Source organism: Xyrauchen texanus, chromosome 29 (assembly GCF_025860055.1).
Source record: "Xyrauchen texanus isolate HMW12.3.18 chromosome 29, RBS_HiC_50CHRs, whole genome shotgun sequence".
NCBI classification, from domain to species: domain Eukaryota; kingdom Metazoa; phylum Chordata; class Actinopteri; order Cypriniformes; family Catostomidae; genus Xyrauchen; species Xyrauchen texanus.
The window spans coordinates 19,644,049-19,668,527 of NC_068304.1; the positions used below are offsets into that span (position 1 = coordinate 19,644,049).

At 37.2% G+C, this 24,479-nt stretch overlaps 1 protein-coding gene across 2 annotated transcripts in view; it reads left to right on the plus strand.

Annotated features, from left to right (window-relative positions):
* Window positions 1–24,479, plus strand: part of LOC127622962 (E3 ubiquitin-protein ligase Siah1) — a 44,662-nt gene that overhangs the window by 13,258 nt on the left and 6,925 nt on the right. Inside the window, exons 1-2 of one of the 2 annotated variants that reach the window (XM_052097167.1) lie at window positions 8,177–8,970; window positions 11,495–11,551. In XM_052097167.1, coding sequence (XP_051953127.1) covers window positions 8,874–8,970; window positions 11,495–11,551 — 154 coding nt within the window. In that variant the 5' untranslated portion in view covers window positions 8,177–8,873. Of the gene's footprint in view, window positions 1–8,176; window positions 8,971–11,494; window positions 11,552–24,479 lie in introns of those variants that run through there. The other variant, XM_052097169.1, reaches the window with a different exon arrangement.

The window sequence follows — 24,479 nt, forward strand, 5'->3', positions numbered from 1 at the left end:
AGTGGACATGCACCTACGATGACAATTTCAGACCCCTCCATGATTTCCAAGTGGGAGAACTTGCAAAATAGCAGGGTGTTCAAATACTTATTTTCCTCACTGTAATGATGAAATAATTATACATGGTTATCTTTAAATATTTTAAAATTGTATATATATATATATATATATATATATATGTATGTATTTAAAATATTCAGATAATTAAAATGCATTACATTCTTGTGGCAGAATAGTTAATCATTGATAAGGCAATACAAAAAGCGGCTTTAGAATACAATGTATTGTTTACTACCATATTATTGATCATAAGTCAATCATTGGCATACAGTTCACAGCAATCCATTTCACAAGTGATTTGTCAATCGACTCCAGGGGGGAGTCGGCGTCTTTAATTACTGAGCCTCCCAGGTCCCCCTCTTCTACTAACACTTATTAAGCATTTGGTCACTGAAGACTGAAGTTTAAGTCCAATCATCCATTATGTAGGTCTTTAGCTGCACAATTTTACGGGATCTTCGTTGCCGTATGGTGTGCGTCATTATGCACCACACATTCTCAATTGGAGACAGGTCAGGACTGCAGGCAAGGCAGTCTAGCACCCACACAGCCATGCACTTGTAATCCGGGCAGTATGTGGTTTGAAGTTGTCCTGCTGGAAAATGCTGGGACATCGCTGGAAAAGACTGTGCTTGATGACATATGTTGCTCCAAAATTTTACATATCTGTCTGCATTCATGGTGTTCTCACAGATGTGCGAGTTACCCATGCCATGGACACTGACACCCCCCTAGCCCATATAGACACTAGCTTTTGGACCTGAAACTAATAAAAGCTTGGATGGCCCTTGACTGCTTTGTTTAAAAAAAAATAAATAAATAAATGTCAGACCAAAGTTCAGACAAAAAAAACAAAGTTCCACTGTTCTACTTTCAAATCCAGAGAAATCGGCAGTGCTTCTGGACAGTGTTGAAGTAGAGCTTTGCTTTGCATATTAAAGTCTTAACTTTCATCTGTGGATGCAGCGGTGAGTGGTGTTGACTAGGACTGAAACGATTAGTCCACGTTATCGACGTTGACAATAAAAAAAATTTTGACAAAAAATTGTGTTTGTGTATAGTCGTTTGATCTCATTTAACGTAACTTGGGATCACATTAAACTCTATTGATGACGCGTGAGAGCAGCACTGCAGTTCGTGCAAGACTGTGGAGAGGAAGAATTACACAGCTCAGAGTCCAGATGCACTCTAAACTTTACAAACAGCTTCAGGTGATGTAGGTCCCAAAGTATGTGGGAATTATTCAAAAAATAACAAAAGTCAATTCAGAAGCACTCTCTTTGTGGAATAAGCGGAGCCAGAGCTCTTTAAAGGAAACATCCAGGCATTACATCTTTAATTCAGTTTTAATGCGTTATAGCTTTATTAAAATTCAAATAGTACTGAAGCAGATCATTTAATAATTACAAACTCTGAAACTGGCATTTCTCAGTTGTGCAAATGTCCCGTTCTAAGGGGGAGAGATTGAAACTTCATCAGGCTGATGCACACACTGTCGCGGGGACGCTTGTCCCTCAAGTGCGCACTTTCTGCAGCTAGATTAGAACATGATGGCTCGTGACTTATTGAATCATAATATATGTCACTGTGCATTTCTTATCATGAAGATGATTGGCAATACGCAGCTTTATTAATAAGAGGCAGTTTTTTTTTTTTTTTGCAAGTTAAAGATGGATTGACATGAACAAAGTTATACACTGCAACAAAATACATTTTTGATTTGATTTTGTTTTGGCTTGTTGTCCTATATAAATATCTAGCTCTCCTTTAAAACAATGTACATTTTCTTTAGCCGCTATACTGCTGAAGAAAAAATTGTTATCTGACAATGTTCAATATAATATAAAAAATACAAATATTTCTAAAAAAGATGCATTCACCTGAAAAGCAGTATAGAAGATATTTAGACTTGCTTTTAGTGAATAGAAGTATATTTTGTCTTTACTGCTCTCGCAGAATTATAACCAAGTGAAAAAATTCACTTATATAAAAAACACATTAATATTTAAGAAACATTCTCTTAAAGCAAGTCTAAATATCTTATATGTTGCTTCTCAAGTAATTGTATTTCATTTTTTTTGAACAATTTTAATGGAAAACAAGACAAAAAAACTTGAGAATAATAGGATTTCAATGAAAGTTAATTGTGAGGCGGCATGCACTCGTTCATCTAAAGTGTGGGAATTCTTTAATTTAAAAGGAAACAATTCCATGATATGTCGTCTTTGCAAAATGGAGATGGCCTTCCATTCTAGCACCACCCGGTTGCAGCCGCAGATGACAGAGCACTGTAAGTTTTTTTTCAACTCCCCACTTTGCACTCGATGTTGGAGTAGGCTATAATACATTGTCGACACCTAAAGTTTTCGCTTATAGTTATTAATAATGCGCTTATAGCTATGAATGTCGTGAAAAATACATAGAGGACACTGACAACGCACTGACAGACAGGACCAAGCAGGTAACATTTAATAAAGTCTCAACTTTCAAATTTGGACATTCAAAGAAAATTAAACTATAAATAGGCATACTATTTTGTGGCTCTTTAATGTGTCGTGACAGATTGCCTCAGTTAAAGCTGCTCGTGAACCGATCATCTTTTCCTTGGTTAATTTATAGCATCAAATAGGCTAAACATGAATGTAGCCTACATCAGAAGGACTGTTGTTTTAACCGCGGAAAGATGTCAGTACAGTAGCCAGTAGCCATTATTCAAATTCAAATCCACCGACGTTAATCTTCTCTCTCCTGACTACTTTGTCGGACAAAAATGGCGTATTATGATTGATTGATCAGATCGCCAGTCAATCAAACTCCCAGCAAATGTTTTTTTTTTTTTACATTTTATACACCCCCACCCCTGATGAAACCAGTATTACCGGTGTTGTCACAAGTCGATTAATCGAATCGAAATCGATTCGGACTGAAAAAAATGAATAGTTAGATTAATCGATGCATCGAAAAAAAATAATCGCTAGATTAATCATTTAAAAAATAATCGTTTATCCCAGCCCTACTGTACAGGCATGAGTCTTGTGCATTTCATGTGGATTTCTTAACTCAGGGAGGTGGAGAAATGAGCTGCGTGTCGTATCTGAGTTTCTTTCTTCATCAAAACAGAAGTGAATGTACTCAATTGTTTTGGACGGTCCAAAATGCATATTTTAGGTGTATCAGAATAATCCACATGACTCCCAGTTAACAAATAAAGTTCTTCTGAATCCAAAGATTGATTATTTTTAGAAATAAAACAATACGTCTGTACATCTCTGTGACACTCGCTCATGAGAGGGATGAGGTAAAATGTTCACTGCACACCTTCCAGTATTTGAGAGAATGTAGTGGTGTACTGATATCCAGTTTCAGTGCGATAAGCCTGAGCTTCAATCGCTCATGATCATGTAAAGGCAATAGATGAAAAGTTTATATTTTTCCCGCCATAGCTACATTTTCTTTGGGGTTTCTGGAGGTTGAAGCATCCAGCAAATGTAAATTTTGGGTGAACTTCTTTTAAGCACTCAAAGCCGCTGTCACTTAGTTATGATCTGTTGGATGAGAGCTTGCGGTTTGATTGGACTCGTATAATAACGCGGCAGCAATTGTGATATGACATGCTGGTGTTATGGACGTCGCCATTTTAGTCACTGTCTCTATGGTTACAGCTGTTAGAATAAGGTTGTGACTTTGGTTGTTCGTTCATACAGACAGCATTCAAAATGCAACTGCAACTGTATGCTGTTATATGACCGGGACATTGCAAGACTCACACCTTTAAGTAAATACGGTTGTCAATCCCAATCACTGACTGTGTAAATAGCCTTAGATTTTTGCAGATAACCGATAGTTTTAAAAAGCAACTATCGGCACAGTTTAAAAGGTAAAGCTGATATATTGGTCTACCTCTTCTTGAATACACTTTTATGATAAACATGTTTTACATTTCTGAATTAATATTCATTGTAATATATTTTATTGCACTTAAAGTAAAAATTTGTAACAAGCATCTAAGAAGCCTTATTGTTGTCATGTGACATGAAATTATAGGCTATATCAATGAGGACTCCGTAGACACTCAGGGCTGTGTGTCAAGGTCAGTAATAGTGGTGGGTGACAAGACCAAAATCTTATATCACGATATGAGTAATTTAATATAATGATATATATATATATAGAGAGAGAGTTGAAGTTGTTTACATACATTTACGTTGAAGTTATTAAAACTCATTTTTAGCCACTCCATAGGGCTGGGTGAAACAACAAAAATGATCAAGGTTTATTGTTTCATATCATTCGGTATCAATAATTGATACATTTTAATAACCTTTTTAAACAAAGACCAGTAGAATTTTTTAGTTTTATTTAACCAATGTATTTTTAATTTACCCACTCTAAGGCAAAACATTTTTAATTATTTTTGTTTAAACTAAATAAAATTTAAACAAATATCTTCTATCTTATATGAAGATTAAATAAGTGTTAAAGATACTCTTCAACTTAATAAATAAAATGTTACACAATGTGTGCAATGTAAAAGTGTAAACGCAGAACAATCAAGGCAAACTTTGAGGTAGATCAACATCTGTAAGATGTAATAAAAATACAAACCTCTAAAACTCCGTAAACAAAACAAGAGACAAATGTAATAAATAAACCAACTTTGTCTTTTAAGTAGAGTGACCAAACATCATTATGTAATAACCTATATTAACAGATAATAACTATACACAAACATTTTACAAAAATAAACCTCAAATAGTAATATTCACATATACACTCACCAAAGGAATATTAGGAACACCTGTTCAATTTCTCATTAATGCAATTATCTAATCAACCAATCACATGGCAGTTGCTTCAATGCATTTAGGGGTGTGGTCCTGGTCAAGACAATCTCCTGAACTCCAAACTGAATGTCAGAATGGGAAAGAAAGGTGATTTAAGCAATTTTGAGCATGGCATGGTTGTTGGTGCCAGACGGGCCGGTCTGAGTATTTCACAATCTGCTCAGTTACTGGGATTTTCACTCACAACCATTTCTAGGGTTTACAAAGAATGGTGTGAAAAGGGAAAAACATCCAGTATGCAGCAGTCCTGTGGGTGAAAATGCCTTGTTGATGCTAGAGGTCAGAGGAGAATGGGCCGACTGATTCAAGCTGATAGAAGAGCAACTTTGCCTGAAATAACCACTCGTTACAACCGAGGTATGCAGCAAAGCATTTGTGAAGCCACAACACGCACAACCTTGAGGCGGATGGGCTACAACAGCAGAAGACCCCACCGGGTACCACTCATCTCCACTACAAATAGGAAAAAGAGGCTACAATTTGCAAGAGCTCACCAAAATTGGACAGTTGAAGACTGGAAAAATGTTGCCTGGTCTGATGAGTCTCGATTTCTGTTGAGACATTCAGATGGTAGAGTTAGAATTTGGCGTAAACAGAATGAGAACATGGATCCATCATGCCTTGTTACCACTGTGCAGGCTGGTGGTGGTGGTGTAATGGTGTGGGGGATGTTTTCTTGGCACACTTTAGGCCCCTTAGTGCCAATTGGGCATCGTTTAAATGCCACGGCCTACCTGAGCATTGTTTCTGACCATGTCCATCCCTTTATGGCCACCATGTACCCATCCTCTGATGGCTACTTCCAGCAGGATAATGCACCATGTCACAAAGCTCGAATCATTTCAAATTGGTTTCTTGAACATGACAATGAGTTCACTGTACTAAAATGGCCCCCACAGTCACCAGATCTCAACCCAATAGAGCATCTTTGGGATGTGGTGGAACGGGAGCTTCGTGCCCTGGATGTGCATCCCATAAATCTCCATCAACTGCAAGATGCTATCCTGTCAATATGGGCCAACATTTCTAAAGAATGCTTTCAGCACCTTGTTGAATCAATGCCACATAGAATTAAGGCAGTTCTGAAGGCGAAAGGGGGTCAAACACAGTATTAGTATGGTGTTCCTAATAATCCTTTAGGTGAGTGTACATGGCTTCATTACAAATTTTGAGCAAGGAAGACAAGTTGGTTCACACTCTGGTTTTAATGCTGCCCTGGTACATGTGACCACATTACCCCCTGTGCTAAATTTTTTTTCAAATGGGGTGCTGGTGGCTGGGATGCACAAGTATTTCTTCAAGCTGGTTCACTCTTGGGAAGTTTCACTCATGTAGCCTCCACTACTCCAGCGGTTCTGACTCACTGTCAGCATCTGGAGACATCATTTAGCTTTCAATTGTAGACTTTGTTGCTTCTTCATACTCGGAGGTGGTTGTGGTTGGGGGGATCATCTAATGTGCATCATCATTAGAGTTTAATGTGATCTCATGTTGCATTAATTGAGATCAAACGACTATTCAACAACAGAAATTTGGCAATTCTTTTTTTTTTTTTCGAAGTTGTTGGCTAATTGTTTCAGCCCTAGATTAGAGCCCTACTTAAGCAATGCATACTTAATTGAGAAACAATTAAAGGAAACATGAACATCTTTTATTTTATTATTTACATTGAAATTTTACTTTAAATAGGCTAAAGAAGCGTGTTCAATAGCACATTACCATTTTAGCACATTTTTGCTCTGGTATTGAAATTGGGATCGAGAACCAAAATATTTCCATGGAATTGGTACAGACTACTGAAATTTTGTATCGTGACAACACTAGTTGAAACCGTATTCATTTTCTTCATCTCAGACATTATTATTTGTCCTTTACTTATAGACAAGACATTTCCACTGTATTATTGCAGACAAGTCAGTGATACATTTCAATAACCATACCTTTAACTTATTTTATAGAAAAGGCTGCCTGCAGGTGTTTTGATCCACACTATGACTAAATAAGGCAGGACTTTGCAAACCCCATTTTTCAAGCGTGACCCCTCACATCTGCCCTTTCTAATGATAATGCAGGAACAAAAGACTTCGCAAATGGTCTTCAGCACTTGTACTTTCAAATGCTTTCATGTGTTTTGCAATAATAATCAGCTTCATTATATTTAACAGCTCCATTTTACATATAAGACTGTTTTAGATCAGAAGATCCTGAAGACTAACACCTTTTACAACAGAAACTCTCAAGGAGATGTGTTTTTTGTAAGAGGTATCACAAATGCAGCCTTGTGGAATTTGTTGTTTTGGTTTTCTTATGACTAGTTTAAATCTACAGGGCATTTTTTGATGGGGTTCAAGGACCAAAGGTCACACAAGACAATTGGAGCCCTGTAGTGACATGCTGAAAACGGCAGTGGTGATCATCTTCCAGGCTTTAATGTCAGTTTCAAGAGCTGAAAGGTCATTCTAAGCATGTGGGTGTGCGCTAGGGTATTTTGGGTAGCGGTGAGAGTGTGGTGTGTGGTGATACTTGGTGGTAAACATCTTTGTGCCTTGTATATGATTTGGGTTGTGATGTCTATGCCCTTAACTTCTGTATCCAAGACTGGTGACACTGAATTTATTGTAGTTACACATTCTCTCTCAAATAATTTTTTTTTCATTGCAGTGCATTGAACTGAAAAGTTCTTCAAAGCCTGTATGACTTTCTTATTTCTATGAAGCACAAAAGATGTTAGGCAGAATAACATCTCGGTCAGCATTCACTTTCATTGTATAGGAAAAAAGTTTCAATGAAAGTTAATTGTGACTGAGGCTAACATTCAGCCTAACAACTCCTTTTGTGTTCCAGAATCCAGATATTAGGCAGAATATTAGTCTCGATCATCTTTCACTTTCATTACATCTTTTTTCCCCCCATACAATAAAAGTGAATGATGAAGTTATATGGGTTTGGAACAACATGAAGTTGAGTAAAGAATGACAATTTTCTTTTGTGGGAGAATTAACTCTGCATTATTTTTCTTAATTGTTCCCTCTGAGGGTTCTGTGGTTTTATTAGTGTCGTTTATGAGTACCGTGTCTACCTGTCAAGTTGAGTGTTTGTAGGTTGGCGGCTGCCGCAGCAGTTCCATGTTGTAATGTCTCTTTGTCTGAGCTGCGCTAGTAGAGGCAGAGACAGCAGCAGCAGGAGGAGGAGCTGTGCAATCTGACACTGCTGGGCACATGAACAGATCCCACCCCTTCTCCTCAGGGAGAGAGATAGCGAGCAAGCATGCTGACTTCAGTCTGACATTTGACTCCTCAACCCACAGGCAGCAGCGGTGACTGTGCAGGCGGTACTCTGCCTCGTCCGTCTCTCCCTTCTGCGGTCATTCTGAGTTTACTTCTCTGTGAAACACCATATTGCTTCCCTCTCTGGTTTCTCCTCTGGAGAGCTGATGGGATACTCAAAGTCCAGGGAGTGGTCTCTCTAACACGGATCCTATAATGAACTTTAAGAGGGGGAGAACGCGAATCAGCTCTGCTCACCCCTGTATTTCGCCTTTTTTCTCTCTCCCTGGATTGCTTAAGTCTCCAGCCAGGCGTTGGGAGCTGGATCTACGTGTAACATTCCTGGATTACTTCGACTTTAGTTCTTTCACCTCTTGCTCCACCAACTTTCTTTGTGTCCTGGACTGTACTTTTAAGGAGATGTTTATTACCTCAAAACACACATCTCCTGTTCTACATTGAGGAATCAACCAGGTGGTTGCTAGAATTAGTTTCGCAAGTCTAGGTGTTTATGAAAAACTCTTCCCTTCCTCCTTTGGGGAGGTCAGGGGCAGGGATAACTTACCACAGCCCGAGGTGACCTGTTGGAGCAGTTTTGTAATAAGACTAAGAAAACTAGGGTGAAACGGGAAAGGAGGGGCCCTTGCTTATGGGTTCTTTTGTTTTTATGGAAAGAGCATGAAGATTAATCAGTCTGTTTCCCATGTCTGCCACTGTTAGGCTGCAACCTGTGTACTCATGGAAGGGTATGCTCAAGCTGTTCTCTTGCATAGCAGTCCGAACTGCTAGTAAACCTAAAGGTAATGGCAACATGCTCTCATTACAGCTTGCATGCACACTACCCACTCACCTGTCTGAGGCAGGCCATGTGCAAGGGCTCTGTTTTGTTCACGTCATATTTACCATGTTAACACCTGGCTTACCCCTTTTGTTTTATATGAAAGAAAGCAGCCCATTCACACAATTGGTTTTCTTAAGGCCTCTGGTTACATTCCTGGGTTTTCTGCTCCTTACAAAGAAGGGAAAGTTGTCTGTTTTGAGAGACAACACTTGCTATTTTGTTTTCTTTGTCTTTTGTACATGTTTGTAGAAAGCTTGAGTTTATGGTGTGGAAGTAGGGCTTCAACTGAGCTGTCATCAGATCTACAGTGTGCAACTGTGCATTGTCCCAGGGTCTTTCACACCGATGTGTTTTTTTTCTATGGTACTTTAGTAGTGTATTCTGGGTACATGTATGTGGTTTGGGTTGGTGTGGTGGGGGGTTGAACATTAAAGTGAGACTGTACAGTCAGGGCAGGCTGGGACTTGTCTACCTGCTCAGGCAACACTGACTCACAGGCTGTAGGATTACATGCATTTATGTGACCTGTGCTTAATGTCTTGATCAAATGTCTCTTAGTTTGACCGTTTTTACAACTTTTACAACACAGCAGTGAAGTACCACCCCTCACCCGTCTATCAACCTCTACACTAAAACAAGAGTTTAAACTTTGTTGGTTACATTCAGATTTGAAAGGAAATTACCATCTGAATGGAAAATTTGAAAAAGCGAATACATGAGCATGAAAACTTCACTTTTTTGTTACTAGCGCATGTACTGTAGATCAGTTGTTTCTGCAGCGCTCAATGTTGTGTTGCTTGGTTTTAATTACTTTATAATGTGTTTATTGATTGTACAATACATATGGTATTGTATATTGGGTGTTGTATCGATACAATAGAATATTTGTTACACCCCAACCATTGACTGGTCCACCTGATTTAGGCTTCTATACCTATACTTATAACTGCTGAATAATTTCACCAGGTACTTAAATTGACCGGCCTTCCATTCAGAATGGCATCTGATGAAATATTGAAGTGTGGCCTAATGTGGAGAAATCAATGCTAAGCCCAGCCGGTATTGTGATGTCTGTGCATTAGTGCTTAACCATGTGGAAAGGTTGTTGCATCTGATTTAATAGACTTTGCATTAGAAAAGATAAAATGGAGTAAAGCTGTATTCTAAGGGGCAAAAAAAAGCAAGTCAGGTGGAGTGATGCATTTATGTGCAGTGTTGCTCAACATCACAGTATGAGGAAATATCTTTTCTTTTCCTGAACCTCAACTCTTCCGCGCTGATAAATCTTCTGATAAAATCATTTGTTGTTCAGTCGCTTTAACAAAAACAAAAGAGACCAAATAGGAAAAAAGATTGCAATATGTGTAACTTTCATACTAGAATTCAAGAAATGTGCCACAAATCATTTGACTTCACTAGTTGAACTGAAGAACACCACCGAATTTCAGAAATAATAAAACACAAAGTTAGATAGCATTTAGAAATGTTATGCTAAATGTTCGGGCAATTTTAAAGTAATTCAGATCTCCGTTGGATGTTTGGTTGCAGGGTTAATCTCAGGCTAATCAGTCTTAATGTCTTAAATTCAGTTTTCCAAAATGTAAGGTCGTTAAAAAGTCTTAAATGTCTTAACTGATACAACAAAAGTCTTAATTATCATTTAAAGATGTCTTTAAGTTTGGAAGTGGAAAGACAGGAATCCTGATATGACCTAATGTGATAATTAAAATAAATGCATGCACTACATCCTTCAGAGTGAAAACGTGGCATTGTTGTATTTTCTCCAAGCATGTGGGGTCTTGTGAGTGTTTCCAGCTGTTGCAGAGCAGTTTGCAATAATTAAGCCATATCGGAAGTTTATGACAAGCGATCACTAATGATCGTCTGTTGATGATGATATAGTGTTGATGAAATATGATAATGTTTACATTTATTTGTTATATTGTAATACATTGTATTTTATTGTAGGAGTATACATTTTATTTCTTATCTGTTTGAATGAGCAACTAGAAGCAGTGAAGTGCATACATTTCAAAATAAGAGTCCCCAGTTTATTTCAGCCTTTAAAGTTAAAAGTTCAGCACTATGAATCAAATCTATTTTATTATTATTTTTCTTGGTTATTGGTATATTGGTTGCACCCATCAACTGCATCTGGAATTTCATTCAGTTTGAACTCTTGTGGCATCTGTCTGGCCCTCCCTATCACAGACAAAGACTAAGAACTTTTAATATAGGTTACTAATTTTAAAAAACTATTGGCAGATTTATTGCCTTTCAACAGATCATCATATCCAATAGAAATCCAAAACGGTGGCTTGTAACACTTAAGCACTTGCTAGTTGCAAGTTTATTCTTATTGGGTGAAGCTACTGAGATGTTATGTTTGCTGTTTTTCACTTGGACTCCCAGTACTATGTATTTATATTAGCAAAAATCTAACCAAACACCCTCTCTGTCTTTCTCACTCTCTCTCATTCCAGAGGTCAAAACATTTCAAGGAAAGAAGAAAGACGTACTTGGGAATCATATGGACGAAGGCAAGTGTTCCGTGTTATGTTCTCGCTGTTTGAGTTCTGTTGTTCTATTTTCAGTAAATGTAACATTTTAAGTTATCCAAACATAGTTCTCTGCCAATTCCCAGCCTTTAGAAATGTAGGTTTGCTAAAACTTGCAACAGTTATAGGATTTTCTTGGCCATGTTACTTCAATTAATTTTCATGAGAATGTGGAAAAGAAGTGCCTTCAGTGGAGATAATAGGGTAAAATATGGGGAAAGATAGATACGAGTTTGTCCAGCATCCAAAGAAAAAAAGTCTAATCACTCTCAATCCCCATCTGGAAGAGCAGGGCATATCTGTACCATCAGACCCCTATTCCCTCTGTCTGATCCACCAGAAATGGTCAGTGTGGCCCATCTCCAGCAATACTTTCCTGTGACGCATTATACTGCTTGATTTTAATGTATTTATCCACAGGACCTTGTGTACTAAACTCTTGTCTGTGCCTGCCATCAATTTCATAAGGACTTCTTCCAAAGAACTGTCATCCAGAAGCCTGATTATTTACAAATGAAACCAGTCCAAAATCTTTCCCTTCAGTTCATATTATTGAAACGTATCCCAGAATATATCCCACAAATCTCTTCTGCAATCATAAATGCATACTGTACAAGCTTGTTACCATAGTACATACAAACCACATACAAAGATTCAGTTTCTTATAGCCCACAAAGCTTTTATTATTCATACTGTATGTATACTGCCTATAGATCTCAAGAATTTAAATTATATCCAAAAGAGAATGCTATAGACCACTATCCACATTGCAAGGACTGCAGCAAGCATAAACCCAATGCTAACACCTTCTGAGTGAACAAAGCATTTTACTACAAACATATTAGTACCAGGCCTTACATTGGATTTGCTAACTCATTTTTGAAGTTTGACATTAACTCTTTCCCCGCCAAACACAGAATTTTCCGGGTTTTATGAAAAAAACGCTTCCCCGCCAAACACGGAATTTTCCGGGTATCCGTGTTTTAGGTGGTATACGGTAAGGAAGACCCGCACGCATCTTTTGAAAGAGTACGCAACTCTTTGATCAAAGAAACAGACTGCGATCGTCTCAAACGTGGAGTGGAACACCATACTAATACTAAAGCACTTGTTTGATAAAAATTCCTTTTTCTCAGCTTTTTGTCCGAAATGTTGTTTTTGACAAAACCTACCTCTGTTCAAGTGGCAATAAAAAAAAGAACAAATGAAGATAAAATAAAATCGGTTTTTTTTGCCTAAAAGCAGAGGCTCAGATCTTTATTTTGATATATAGCATCTTCATATATTCATGGAAGAAAATATTCTGTGGGCCATTAAAGTTTAGCAAAAATCATCAAAAACCCTGGCGGTGGCTGGCAACTTTTTTTAAAAAACGCTGGCGGGGAAAGAGTTAATTAGCCCCACCATGTATTATATGGGTGTAGCTGTAAATATATACAGTTGAATTCAGAAGTTTACATACACTTAGATTGAATTCATTAAAACTCATTTTGAACCACTCCACCGTTAAAGGTACAGTTACGTTAACTGTGCCTTTATGCAGCTTAGAAAATTCCAGAAAATTATGTCATGCCTAATAAGCTAATTGGAGGTGTATTTGTGGATTTATTTTAAGGCCTACCTTCAAACTCAGTGCCTCTTTGCTTGACATTGTGGGAAAATCCAAATAAATCAGCAAAGACCTTTTAAAACACAAAGTTAGATAGCATTTAGAAATGTTATGCTAAATGTTCGGGCAATTTTAAAGTAATTCAGATCTCCGTTGGATGTTTGGTTGCAGGGTTAATCTCAGGCTAATCAGTCTTAATGTCTTAAATTCAGTTTTCCAAAATGTAAGGTCATTAAAAAGTCTTAAATGTCTTAACTGATACAACAAAAGTCTTAATTATCATTATGTGGACATCCATGTCTGGTTCATCCTTGGGAGCAATTTCCAAACAACTGAAGGTACCACGTTCATCTGTACAAACAATAGTATGCACGTATAAACCACGCTGCCATCATACCAGGAAGGAGACGACTTCTGTCTTCTAGACATGAATGTAGTTTGGTGTGAAAAGTCCAAATCAATCCCAGAACAACAGCAAAGGACCTTGTGAAGATGCTGGAGGAAACAGGTAGAAAGTATTTATATCCACTGTAAAACGTGTCCTATATCGATATAACCTGAAAGGCTACTCCGCAAAGATAAAGCCACTGCTCCAAAACCACCATAAAAAAGCCAGACTACAGGTTGCATGTGCGCATGGTGACAAATATCTGATGACATTTTTTTTTTTTTTACCGTTTGGTCATCATGACCATCGTTATGTTTGGAGGAAAAAGGGCAAGGCTTGCAAGCTGAAGAACTCCATCCCAACCGTGAAGCATGGGGTGGCAACATCATGTTGTGGGGGTGCTTTGCTGTGTGGCAGGGATTAGTGCACTTCTGAAAATAGATGGCATCATGAGGAAGGAAACGTATGTGGATATTTTGAAGCAACAGCTCAAGACATCAGCCAGGAATTTAAAGCTTGGTTGAAAATGGGTCTTCCAAATGGACAATGACCCCAAGCATATCTCAAAATTTCTGGCAAAATGTTTTAAGGACAACAAAGGTAATGGAGTGGCCATCACAAAGCCCTGACCTCAATCCGATAAACAATTTGAGGGCAGAACTGAAAATGTGTGTGTGCGAGCAAGAAGGCCTACAAATCTGACTCGTTACACCAGTTCTGTCTGGAGGAATGGGCCAAAATTTCAGCAACTTATTGTGAGAAGCTTGTGGAAGGCTACACAAAATTGTGAGAAGCTTGTGGAAGTCTACCCAAATGAAACAATTTAAAGGCAATGCTTCCAAATACTAACAAAGTGTATGTAAACTTCTGATCTACTTGGAATGTGATGAATAAAATAAAGCTGAAATAAATCATTCTCTCTACTATTATTCTGACATTTCACATTCTTAAAATAAAGCAGTGATTCTAACCAACTTAAGAAAGGGAATATTTTCTACCATTAGATGTCAGGATTTGTGGAAAACTGAGTTTAAATGTATTTGGTTAAGGTGTATTTAAACTTCTGACTTCAACTGTATTACTTGTTTCACCTATTAATTAGCTGCATTCTCAGTAACTGTATTCAAGTGCATGGACAAGTCCTTAATTAATGTAGATGTTTTTACATTAAAGTGCCTATTCACTCAAGCACACTGCACATGAAGACTGTATATTTACTGATTAATAGGATGCTTAATTTGACACATTCATTTAGTGCAAATTTTAATTCTATAAAAAAAACGTGTACATAAATTCCATGATAAAAGTACATATTTTCATACCATGCAAGCAGTTAACTCTTCACTAAGCCCTGCCTTAAGTGTTTCTGACCAATCCTGTCTTGCAACTGTTGCCATGCCGCCATTACTCTGGCAAGCGTTTGCCTTTTTACAATGAGAAACTTTGGGAATAATGTGTGTTTGAGTAGTTTTAAGTGGGATTTTATCGAAATTATAAAAAATTAAAAAACGTTGTTGCTGGTCAGTTATTAAATTGATGCGAGGTTCCTAGAGAGGATACACAGTTTTTTTTTTATTGTATTTTTTAATTTAAATAAATATTTAGAAGAGCTTGCTGTGGATTAAAGTGTGTCATTCCTCATTCCCAAATGATACATGTATAATAACATCATCGCGGACACCTACATTTCCTCCAAGGTAAATTAAAGCCAAAAACCTAACAGTAAACCATTTACGTATTGATTCAAGTCTTTGTACATGTGATAGTAAATAAGAGTTCACAGCATCTAAATGAGGGTGTTATTGGAAGTTGTAAGCCGTTCTTTTCACTTACACGAATGTTATGAAATTTGTAATCACTATCAAGTGATGCGTCCATTTGAAGCATGCACATGTAGGCCTACAAAGAGTGACAAATAAAAATGGTGCATACAAAACGCAAGAACGTGTACTATGAGAACTGGACACAATGACGAACTCAATGCAAAACAACTGTAGGCTTGTTCAATGATATGTGAATAAAACAAACAATATATTGAGTTCTTAAGCCACTTCATCTGCCACAATAATGCAATTGATTTCAAACTGAATGTCAGTGTTCTATTTTAATGATATTATATTATTTTTATAAATATTTTATGTAAATATGCATTATTTTCATCAAATAATGATGTATGCCATAAATTGTGATTTAATTCTATTAATTAATCATCATGTAATTAATTCTATTAAAAATTTTAAAAGATTGAAAGCACTAATTAAATGCATCCTTTGCAATTCTGAAAACTATTGTATGGCTACAAAAGACTTGTAAAGAGACATGATTTAAAATGCACGATTCATATGGACTACTTTAATGGTGCCTTTATGCTTCTTTAATGTCATTGTAACAAGTTCGTAAGTGGGGAAAGGAGGAATCGGGAGTTTTTTTACACTCTTAATGCAGCTCAAATAAAAATAACGCTTTTCAGTGGCCAACATAAAATTGCTGCTTTTCAGCCAGACAGTAAAGCTTCCACAACACACTCTACACTTGGGTTAAGCTCTCTCTCCCCTCGCTGGCGTCTGGCTCGCTCTTTAATCTTTCTCCAACTCACTGCAATGACAAACAGCTGTTCGAGACAATCATTACTAGGTGATGATTCTCACCATTCTCATCTCCTGATCTCACTCTCCATTCACAAGCTCAACCACGACCCACACCACCACAGTCATATTAAAGCTTGACATAATGGCTATGACACACAAAACACACATTATCAGAGCACTGTAAAACACACTTCATTAATGGGCTATTGACGAAGAGAGCGATCACTTTTGGGGATGTGGACTTTAATGTGCAACAAACAATAATTTTTATCCATGCAAGTGCATTTTAACTGAATTATAAATAAACAGTGTCTGTTCAAATTTTCGGCCAAGTTTTTTAGCCTTTTTGTCTCTCTTGGTCAAACCAAAAATAGTATTTTTTTTTTTTGTAGTGCATCCTTAGAACTCGATTATTTTGCCTCAATTAAAAGGGAAGTTTAGTAGAATAATCAAAATAATAGCAAAGATTATTATCTGGTGGCAACCTGTGAGATCATGGTTTAAACACATGGAGAGGAAATTCTTGCATTACAAAGGTGGATGTGTAGGAGCTACAAAAGCTGCAGAATTCCAGAAATCCTGCCCATTTAAAACTTGAATTAATAAGTAGGTTGTTCTTTACCATTATTGTGTAATTCTAGTGGGTCTGCTAGTGAAACTTCTAGTTAACTTGTTTTCTTCTGTATGACTCATGTTTGAGGTTGCAAAGACTTTGACAAAGATTTTCCCAAAATTTTGTCTCGCACATGCAGATGTTCAGCTCAAATATACCATTTAGTTTTAATAATTTTAAGACTATAAATAATGTTATTTTGTCATCTTCTCTGTCAGAAACCAGCCCATATCTCTTACCGGACATGTGGAGTCTAAACTCATGCCTTCGGCATGACAGACTTGCAGTGTTGAGGATTCGACAGCAAACATTAGGATACTTGAGACATGACTTTGACTATATTGCAATTAACTGTGAATTTACTTGGAAATGAGTGACAACACCAAAGGCTCGAGCTTGTTGTACATGCTGCAGGGTGATTATTGTAGGCAAGCCTAAAATGGGTGTGAGGAAAAAGTACCATTCTATTATGTAATTGAAAACAATTCTGCTGTGTGAAATATACTTGCAATATCCTAGTTTGCAAATAAATTATGTCTGGACCAGTTTGATGGTTACATTGAACATGTGTAAGATCAAACCTGTAATTAGAATATGGTTAGAGCTGTTCTTTATATTTATTGTATAAATGGTTCTACGAGTATGTTTATTTTTTTCTTTCTTTCTGAAGTAGTTGCATTACAAATCCATAATAAACATGAGGTATTTTTTTTTTAGACTAAAAGACTTACGTTAAGATTTTAACTTATTACTTTTTAAAGAGTCATAGGTTAAGGCCAGAAACATACTGGACGCATGTAGGGCTGGGCGAAAAGACTATATATATTGTGGTGACGACATAAATTGCCAATTGATAGAGATTTTGCTATATCGTGTATATCATATGTTAATATCCATGTGCACAGCGTGGCCTTATATAAGTGGGTAGGGCTTCATGTGAGACTGAGAGTATTTAAGATGCATGGATAGGATTAAAAAAAATATTAGGAAGCCGGCCAATTAAATTACATGCATTTCGTGTTCAGCACACTTGATATGCTTCTCATCTGACACGCTCATCTGTGTTTCATGTGAGCGTTGCGTGCGCCATCTCTGGAGCACACAAGTGCACACAAGTCCCACACAAGCTTCCCGAAATTTACAGGAAATCGCAGAGCAGGATCAATTGTGCTACTATATCATATTTTGACCCAAAATATCTCCACAAAATGAGATGACTGCCAAACAAGTTAAGAAAAAGAAGAGAATATTGTTATTAATATAGGAGCGACATCTGTGGTGTAGTTTCACAAAAGCCAACACGGAGCAGAAAAATATAATTGTAAACTGTCGCATGATGATAATTACTCGTAATACAAGGATTCTGCCCATGACAGAATATGATGAAAACCAAGATGCACTCTGCAATAATTCAGACATTTTTCCTCCTCCTTTTTTTTTTTTTTTTTTTTTTGCAAGAAGTGTGTGTGTATATATATTTATTTGATATTTATTTTGTGCAAGAACTGCTTATTTTTGTTGAATAATTTTATGTATTTGTGTATTTTTGCTTTGGGAAGATCTCAAGTTTGAGGAAAGTTTATAATGATATTGGTCAACATCATAGACTGAAATGTGGCATAATGTGAAATTTAGCATTATGGTAAGAATAATTTTAAACCAGGTTTCATATTTCTGTACTTTGACTAATGTCAAGCTCCAAATAAAGAGGAAATATTTAAATGTAATTCACTGACTGCATTACCCAAAAATAGGCATTTCAAATGGTTTGTTTATGCATAAGCCAATTTTTATTATCCATCCATCCATCCATCGTCAACCGCTTATCCTGTGTACAGGGTCGCAGGGGGCTGGAGCCTATCCCAGCTAACATTGGGCGAAAGGCGGGGGACACCCTGGACAGGTCGCCAGTCCATCGCATAAAATTGCATTTTATAAAAATTACTGTGTTGTGATATCGTTATCGAGATATAACTGATATAATATTTTGGTCATATCATCCACCTCTAGACACCAGTATGCGAAAGCAGACCCAAATTGGCCAAAGCATTGTAACCATGTGGTTACACTGTACATAAATGTGGTCCTTGTGTGACTGCAACAAACCTTTTAAGGATCACATTCAAATATCTGTGTCATTAAACCTGATGTTATTATTCAGGTAGCTATCTATAAACATGTTGACAATTTAACTAACTTTAACTATTATGATCAGCAAGATTGTATTCAGACAGTTTCTCCACCATGCTAGTAGTTTGCCTAAAAGAGACAACTGACCATATAAAACCACTAGTAAACCACTTACTAGTGCCTGCTGTAGCAGCCATTGTGGCAATGCTGAGAATGCACATACTTGCATTGCATTTGAATTGCATTACAATATATTTAGAATGCAAAGATGTGTGAATTTGAGCTCACGTAGCAGAAGCATTTGTTTTCAAATACTTGCATAGTATGTGTTTCGGGGCTCCCACAATGACTTGCCCAACTTACTTTGTCATTACCTCAGGCTAATGTTACTCTGATATCTTGGCTCAGGCTCTGTTAATCTTGTGTATTAAATTTACCTGGCATTGCAGACAGCGTTTATAAACCCTAGCTCAGGCACCATAGGCTTTCAGAATTCCCTTTTTGTTCTGTATTCCTAACCCTGTAGAGGACCTGACAATGAGTCTGCTCTAACTGCTTCCTCTGGGGTTCCAGGATTTCCTGTTAAATATAATGGACTGCAAATTTCAAATGATACAGCAGCTCAGCACTGCTGGAGGAAAGAGATCTGCCACAGTTCTCCTGATTCCCAGACAGTTCAGAGCTTAAAGAAAATCAGCAATGCCATAAGGACTGCTGATTGGACTACCTCATAATGGCAGTCTTTTTTTTTCTCCCAATATGGCATGCCCAATTCCCAATGTGCTTTTAAGTCCTCGTGGTCGTGTAGTGATTCGCCTCAATCCTGGTGGTGGAGGACAAATCCCAGCAACCTCTTTTATGAGTGGCGCAAATGTCCCGATCTGAGGGGGAGAGATTGAAACTGCACCCGGCTGAGGCGCACACTCTGTAGCGGGGACGCTCGTCCCTCGAACGCGCACTTAATGCAACTAGATTATAACGCGACTTATTGAATCATAATTTATGTCACTGTGCATTTCTTATCGTGAAGATAATTGGCAATACGCAGCTTTATTAATAAGAGGGAGTTTGTTTTTTAGTGAGTTAAAGATGGATTGACGTGAACAGAAAGGTGAGAGATGGTAGTCTTTCCCCCCATTATACACTGCAACAAAATACGTTTTTGATTTGTTTTTGTTTTGGCTTGTTTTCCAATATGAATTTGTAAAACTCTTTTGAAAAAGCAAATTTTTTTTAATCAGCTATACTGCAGAAGAAAAAATTGTTTTCTGAGAATGTTGAATATAATATAAAAAATGCTAATATTTTAAAATATCTAAAAAAAAGTCTAAAAAACGATGCATTCATCTGAGCAGAATAGAAGATATTTAGACTTGCTTTTATAGTATAGATCTTGAATATACCTATATTTTGTCTTTACTGCAAAACACTTGATAACAAGAGATTTGTTTACAGTGAATTTATTTACTGGATTAAACTTATTAAAGTCTTTTTCCCCCTTTAATTCAGTGAATGTCATTTCCTCTTTATTTTCCTCTTTATTGTTTAGTAAGCATGTTTAATACAACCTTTTAAGTCGGGACACAAGCAGAATAATCGGTTAAGAGCTAATGATTAATTGCAATAATCGCTGAATAGTTGAGTAATAATTCTAATAATCATTTGGTTGATTATCAAAATAATAGTTAGTTCCAGCCCTACTCGGCACTCCCTGGGATTCGAGCTAGCGAACTCCAGGGGTGGTAACCAGCATCTTTACCACTGAGCTAACAAGGTTGGTTGATTTGAATTGCCTCTAAATCTTACAAATGACATTAAAGAATATTTAAGATAATTCATCAGAAGTATGAACAAATACATGATGTTTTAACATGCTGCTCTGGAATTCTGTTTTTCCCCCCTTGGGAAACAGATTTCTGATGGATTGTTTTTTTTAGCCTTGGCAGAAGTAGCCTGTTTTGCCTGCCAACCACAACTTATAAAAGTCAGTAACCATAAATAATTATTTCTCACCATTCAGGCTGTATCTCTCAAACTGTAAATTTATTGTAAACTTGACCGTAGTGTTTTTTTTAATCTGTTCCCAAAATCTCCAAAATCCAATTCATTTACGCTTTTTCCTTTTAGTGAGAGACATTCATCAATTCAGCTGTCGTCAATCCTCTGCTTAATGGAGAGCTGGAGCGGTACTGTTGTAACAGTACAAGAGCAATTGGCTGCTCCAGCCTGTTTCATGGTTGGCTTGCTGTCTCTCTGGCTCAACAAGACACTTTTTGCTTCTCATTATATCATTAGTCATGTTTCCATCCAAGTTACAAATTTAATTTATCCAAAAACATCAAATATCACAAAAACTATTTGCGAATGAAGCAGCGTTTCCATTCCATTTGTTCAAAAGAACAACATTGTCACTTTTGAGGAAAATGGCCCAAAATTGAAGTTTTAGCCACTGGGGAAGCCACTGTGTCATATAAGTTAAATGTAATAAATTACTTGTGGTTTAGAGCACCCAGACAAAATATTCTGTGTACCTCATGTTTGTTTGTGATCGGAGGCAAATGCTTTTTATCTAGGAATGAAAACGTATTTGCTTTGAAATTTCAGAATAACCAGAGCATCATTTCAGATGCTATGCAGTGATATTGGTCGACTGCTTAGTACAGTTATGAGTGAATTGTTCAGTCACATTACTTATTCTATGTGCACCTATGTGTCTAGTTTATGCGCATGACGTCTTATTGAATAAAAAGTGTATGCACATGACGTCTTGTTGAATAAAAAATATATCCACTTTGAGCAAATGTGTACATTTTTAAGCCAATTTTATATTTTATTCGCATCTTGGTATTTTTCATCCAGTAATTGTATGCAATATCCCAAAAATGCTCATCTCCACATGTAAGCTCAGGTGTAAACTGGGGGCTCTTCCGGGATTTGAAGCCTGGACTTCTCATGCCCCAAACAAAAATCGAGACTCATCTTCCTACAGAACTGTGGAAAAATATTTGCCCCATACTGATTTCTTCTGTTTTTTTGTATTTTTTATGCAAAATTGTTTTAGATCTTCAAATGAGATATAACATAAAACATAGGCAACCTGAGAAAAGTCAGAATGCAGTTTTCAAATATATATATATAAAATAAAAATAATTATTGAAACAAAAAAGAGATCCAACACTTATATCACCCATGTGAAAAATGAACTGCCCCCTTAAATTCAATAGCTGGTTGTGTCACCTTTAGCAGGAACAACTGCAACCAAAGCTTCCAATAACTGGAGATCAGTCTTTCATAACGCTGTGGTGGAATTTAGGCCCACTGTTTGCAGACCTGCTTTAGTTCATTCACATTGGAGGGTTTGAGCATGAACTGCCCATTTAAGTCCTGCCGCAGCATCTCAATCGGGTTCAAGTCAGGACTTTATCCTTCCAAAATTTTTATTTTGCTTCTTTTGAGCCATTCAAAGATGAACTGACTTATGCTTTGGATCATTGTCTTGCTGCATAATACAGCTGTGCTTGAGCTTCACCTCATGGACTGATGACTGGATGTTCTCCTTAAGGATTTTCTTGTAGAGAACAGAATTCATGTTTCCCTCAGTAGCCGCTATCGGGCCAGTGCAAGCCAGGGCCATAAACTGGTCAGTTGTGGTCAATAGCCTTGGGCCACAAGACCAAAATCACCCTGCATTCCCACCTTCGGGCCAAAAGCCCCTCAGCATTGCCCTAAAACCCACCTTTAATACGTCGCCCTGGTGCAAACATCACACACCCTGCCCATTTCAAAAGCAAAACAAACATGCATGTTATCTAGTTATCTAGAATATCAAGTGTATATTATATGGAAATGTTAGCTAGCTAGCAAGATAATTTAACATTGACAGCTCCGTGACTTTAAATGCCATGGTATCCCGAGTTGTCTCTCCACTTACAGCAGGACGATGTCCCAGGACATTGTCCATGATCTTGAAACATGGAAAGTTTTTCCTTTTGGCACCGCGTTGTCCATTGTGCATATTAATGGATTTGTAAGGTGTCCGGAATTAGGATTTGTAAGGTGGGTGTACTCTTAATTTATGCCCCCTATTTTTTGTAAAGTGTCCCAGCAAAGGAAGAATGACCTGTGTTATAAACAGTGACATGTAAGACTAGTCTTGCATATTTAGTTCACCCCAAATGGGCCAATAGTATTTGCACACTGTCACTTAACTTCTGCTACTTGCTACTCATGGAATAAGGATCATTATGAAATTAATATTAGCCACAGAAGAAGTGCAGATTTTGCAATCAATACTGGCCCAAAGACTATAGGAATTACATAATTATGAATTTTGGGTGAACTATTCCTTATTCCTTAGTCCATCCACACACGAAAATTGGACAACTATTCTCGAACCTTGCAGGTAGTCTACGCCAGTCTTTACTGGGTGTTTTTAGGGTATATTTGCATTTATTCACATGCGACTGCAGTGTTTCCCATGGGATTTTGTGAGACTATGAGGGGGGGTGGACCTCCGATCCACTAGTTGAGAGCAAAATAAAGAGGCTAGTTTTGTGCTCTTAAAGCTGCAGTAGGCAACTTTGAAATACATTTAATTGAGAAACAGCACCCCCAATTCTTCCCCATATACATGATGCTCTTCACCCCCAGCCAGGGTTTAATTGACAGCTGTTAACAAACAGAGCCAAGACCTGCCTCGCCAAAAGCGATTGGCTAAAATTAGATGGATTGACACTACCCGACCCACATTTTTCACTCAGACCTAGAGTCTGTGGTGCTGACTAATCTCTCACAGGGCCTCATTTAACAAGACACCATGTTTATATAGAAACATTTTTTTCAATTAATAAATACTACCTACTGTAGCTTTAACAATTTCATGCTCTAACCATTCTGAAAAGCAGGGTACAAACTAGGGAGGTCAGTTTCAGCTTTATCTGCTAACGATAGCTAACTAGTGAAGGCTTAAGCAGTGTTATAGTATACCAATTAACCTAGTAATGCTAACATTCATTTATGTTAATCATCATGATGCTAACTTCGCCAGTAATATTATCTGTTTGCTCTTGTACACTGATGATGATAAATTGTGTCGAGTAGTGTATAAATGCAGTGGATACATCTAATGTTCTACGTTCATGTTGGAGAAAAAAATCGTCATTGGATAGTACATTTTTGTATTTAACAACCCTCTATGTTCATGTTGGAGAAAAAAAATCGTCATTGGATAGTACATTTTTGTATTTAACAACCCTCTATGTTCATGTTGGAGAAAAAAAAATCATCATTGGATAGTACATTTTTGTATTTAACAACCCTCTATGTTCATGTTGGAGGAAAAAAATCGTCATTGGATAGTACATTTTTGTTTTTACTTGCCAAACGTTTGACCTCATGCAAGCACAATGTAACAAATAAAATATATTAAGCAAACAGAGAGAGGGGGCCTCTTCATATATATTCACAATATAGTATATTGTAAGATTTATTTGATTTTGCTTTATGATTTTAATCACATTTTGGCTTTTAAATTTTTTTCAAATTTCACATTATATCAATTTTAATGATGTCATGAAATTACA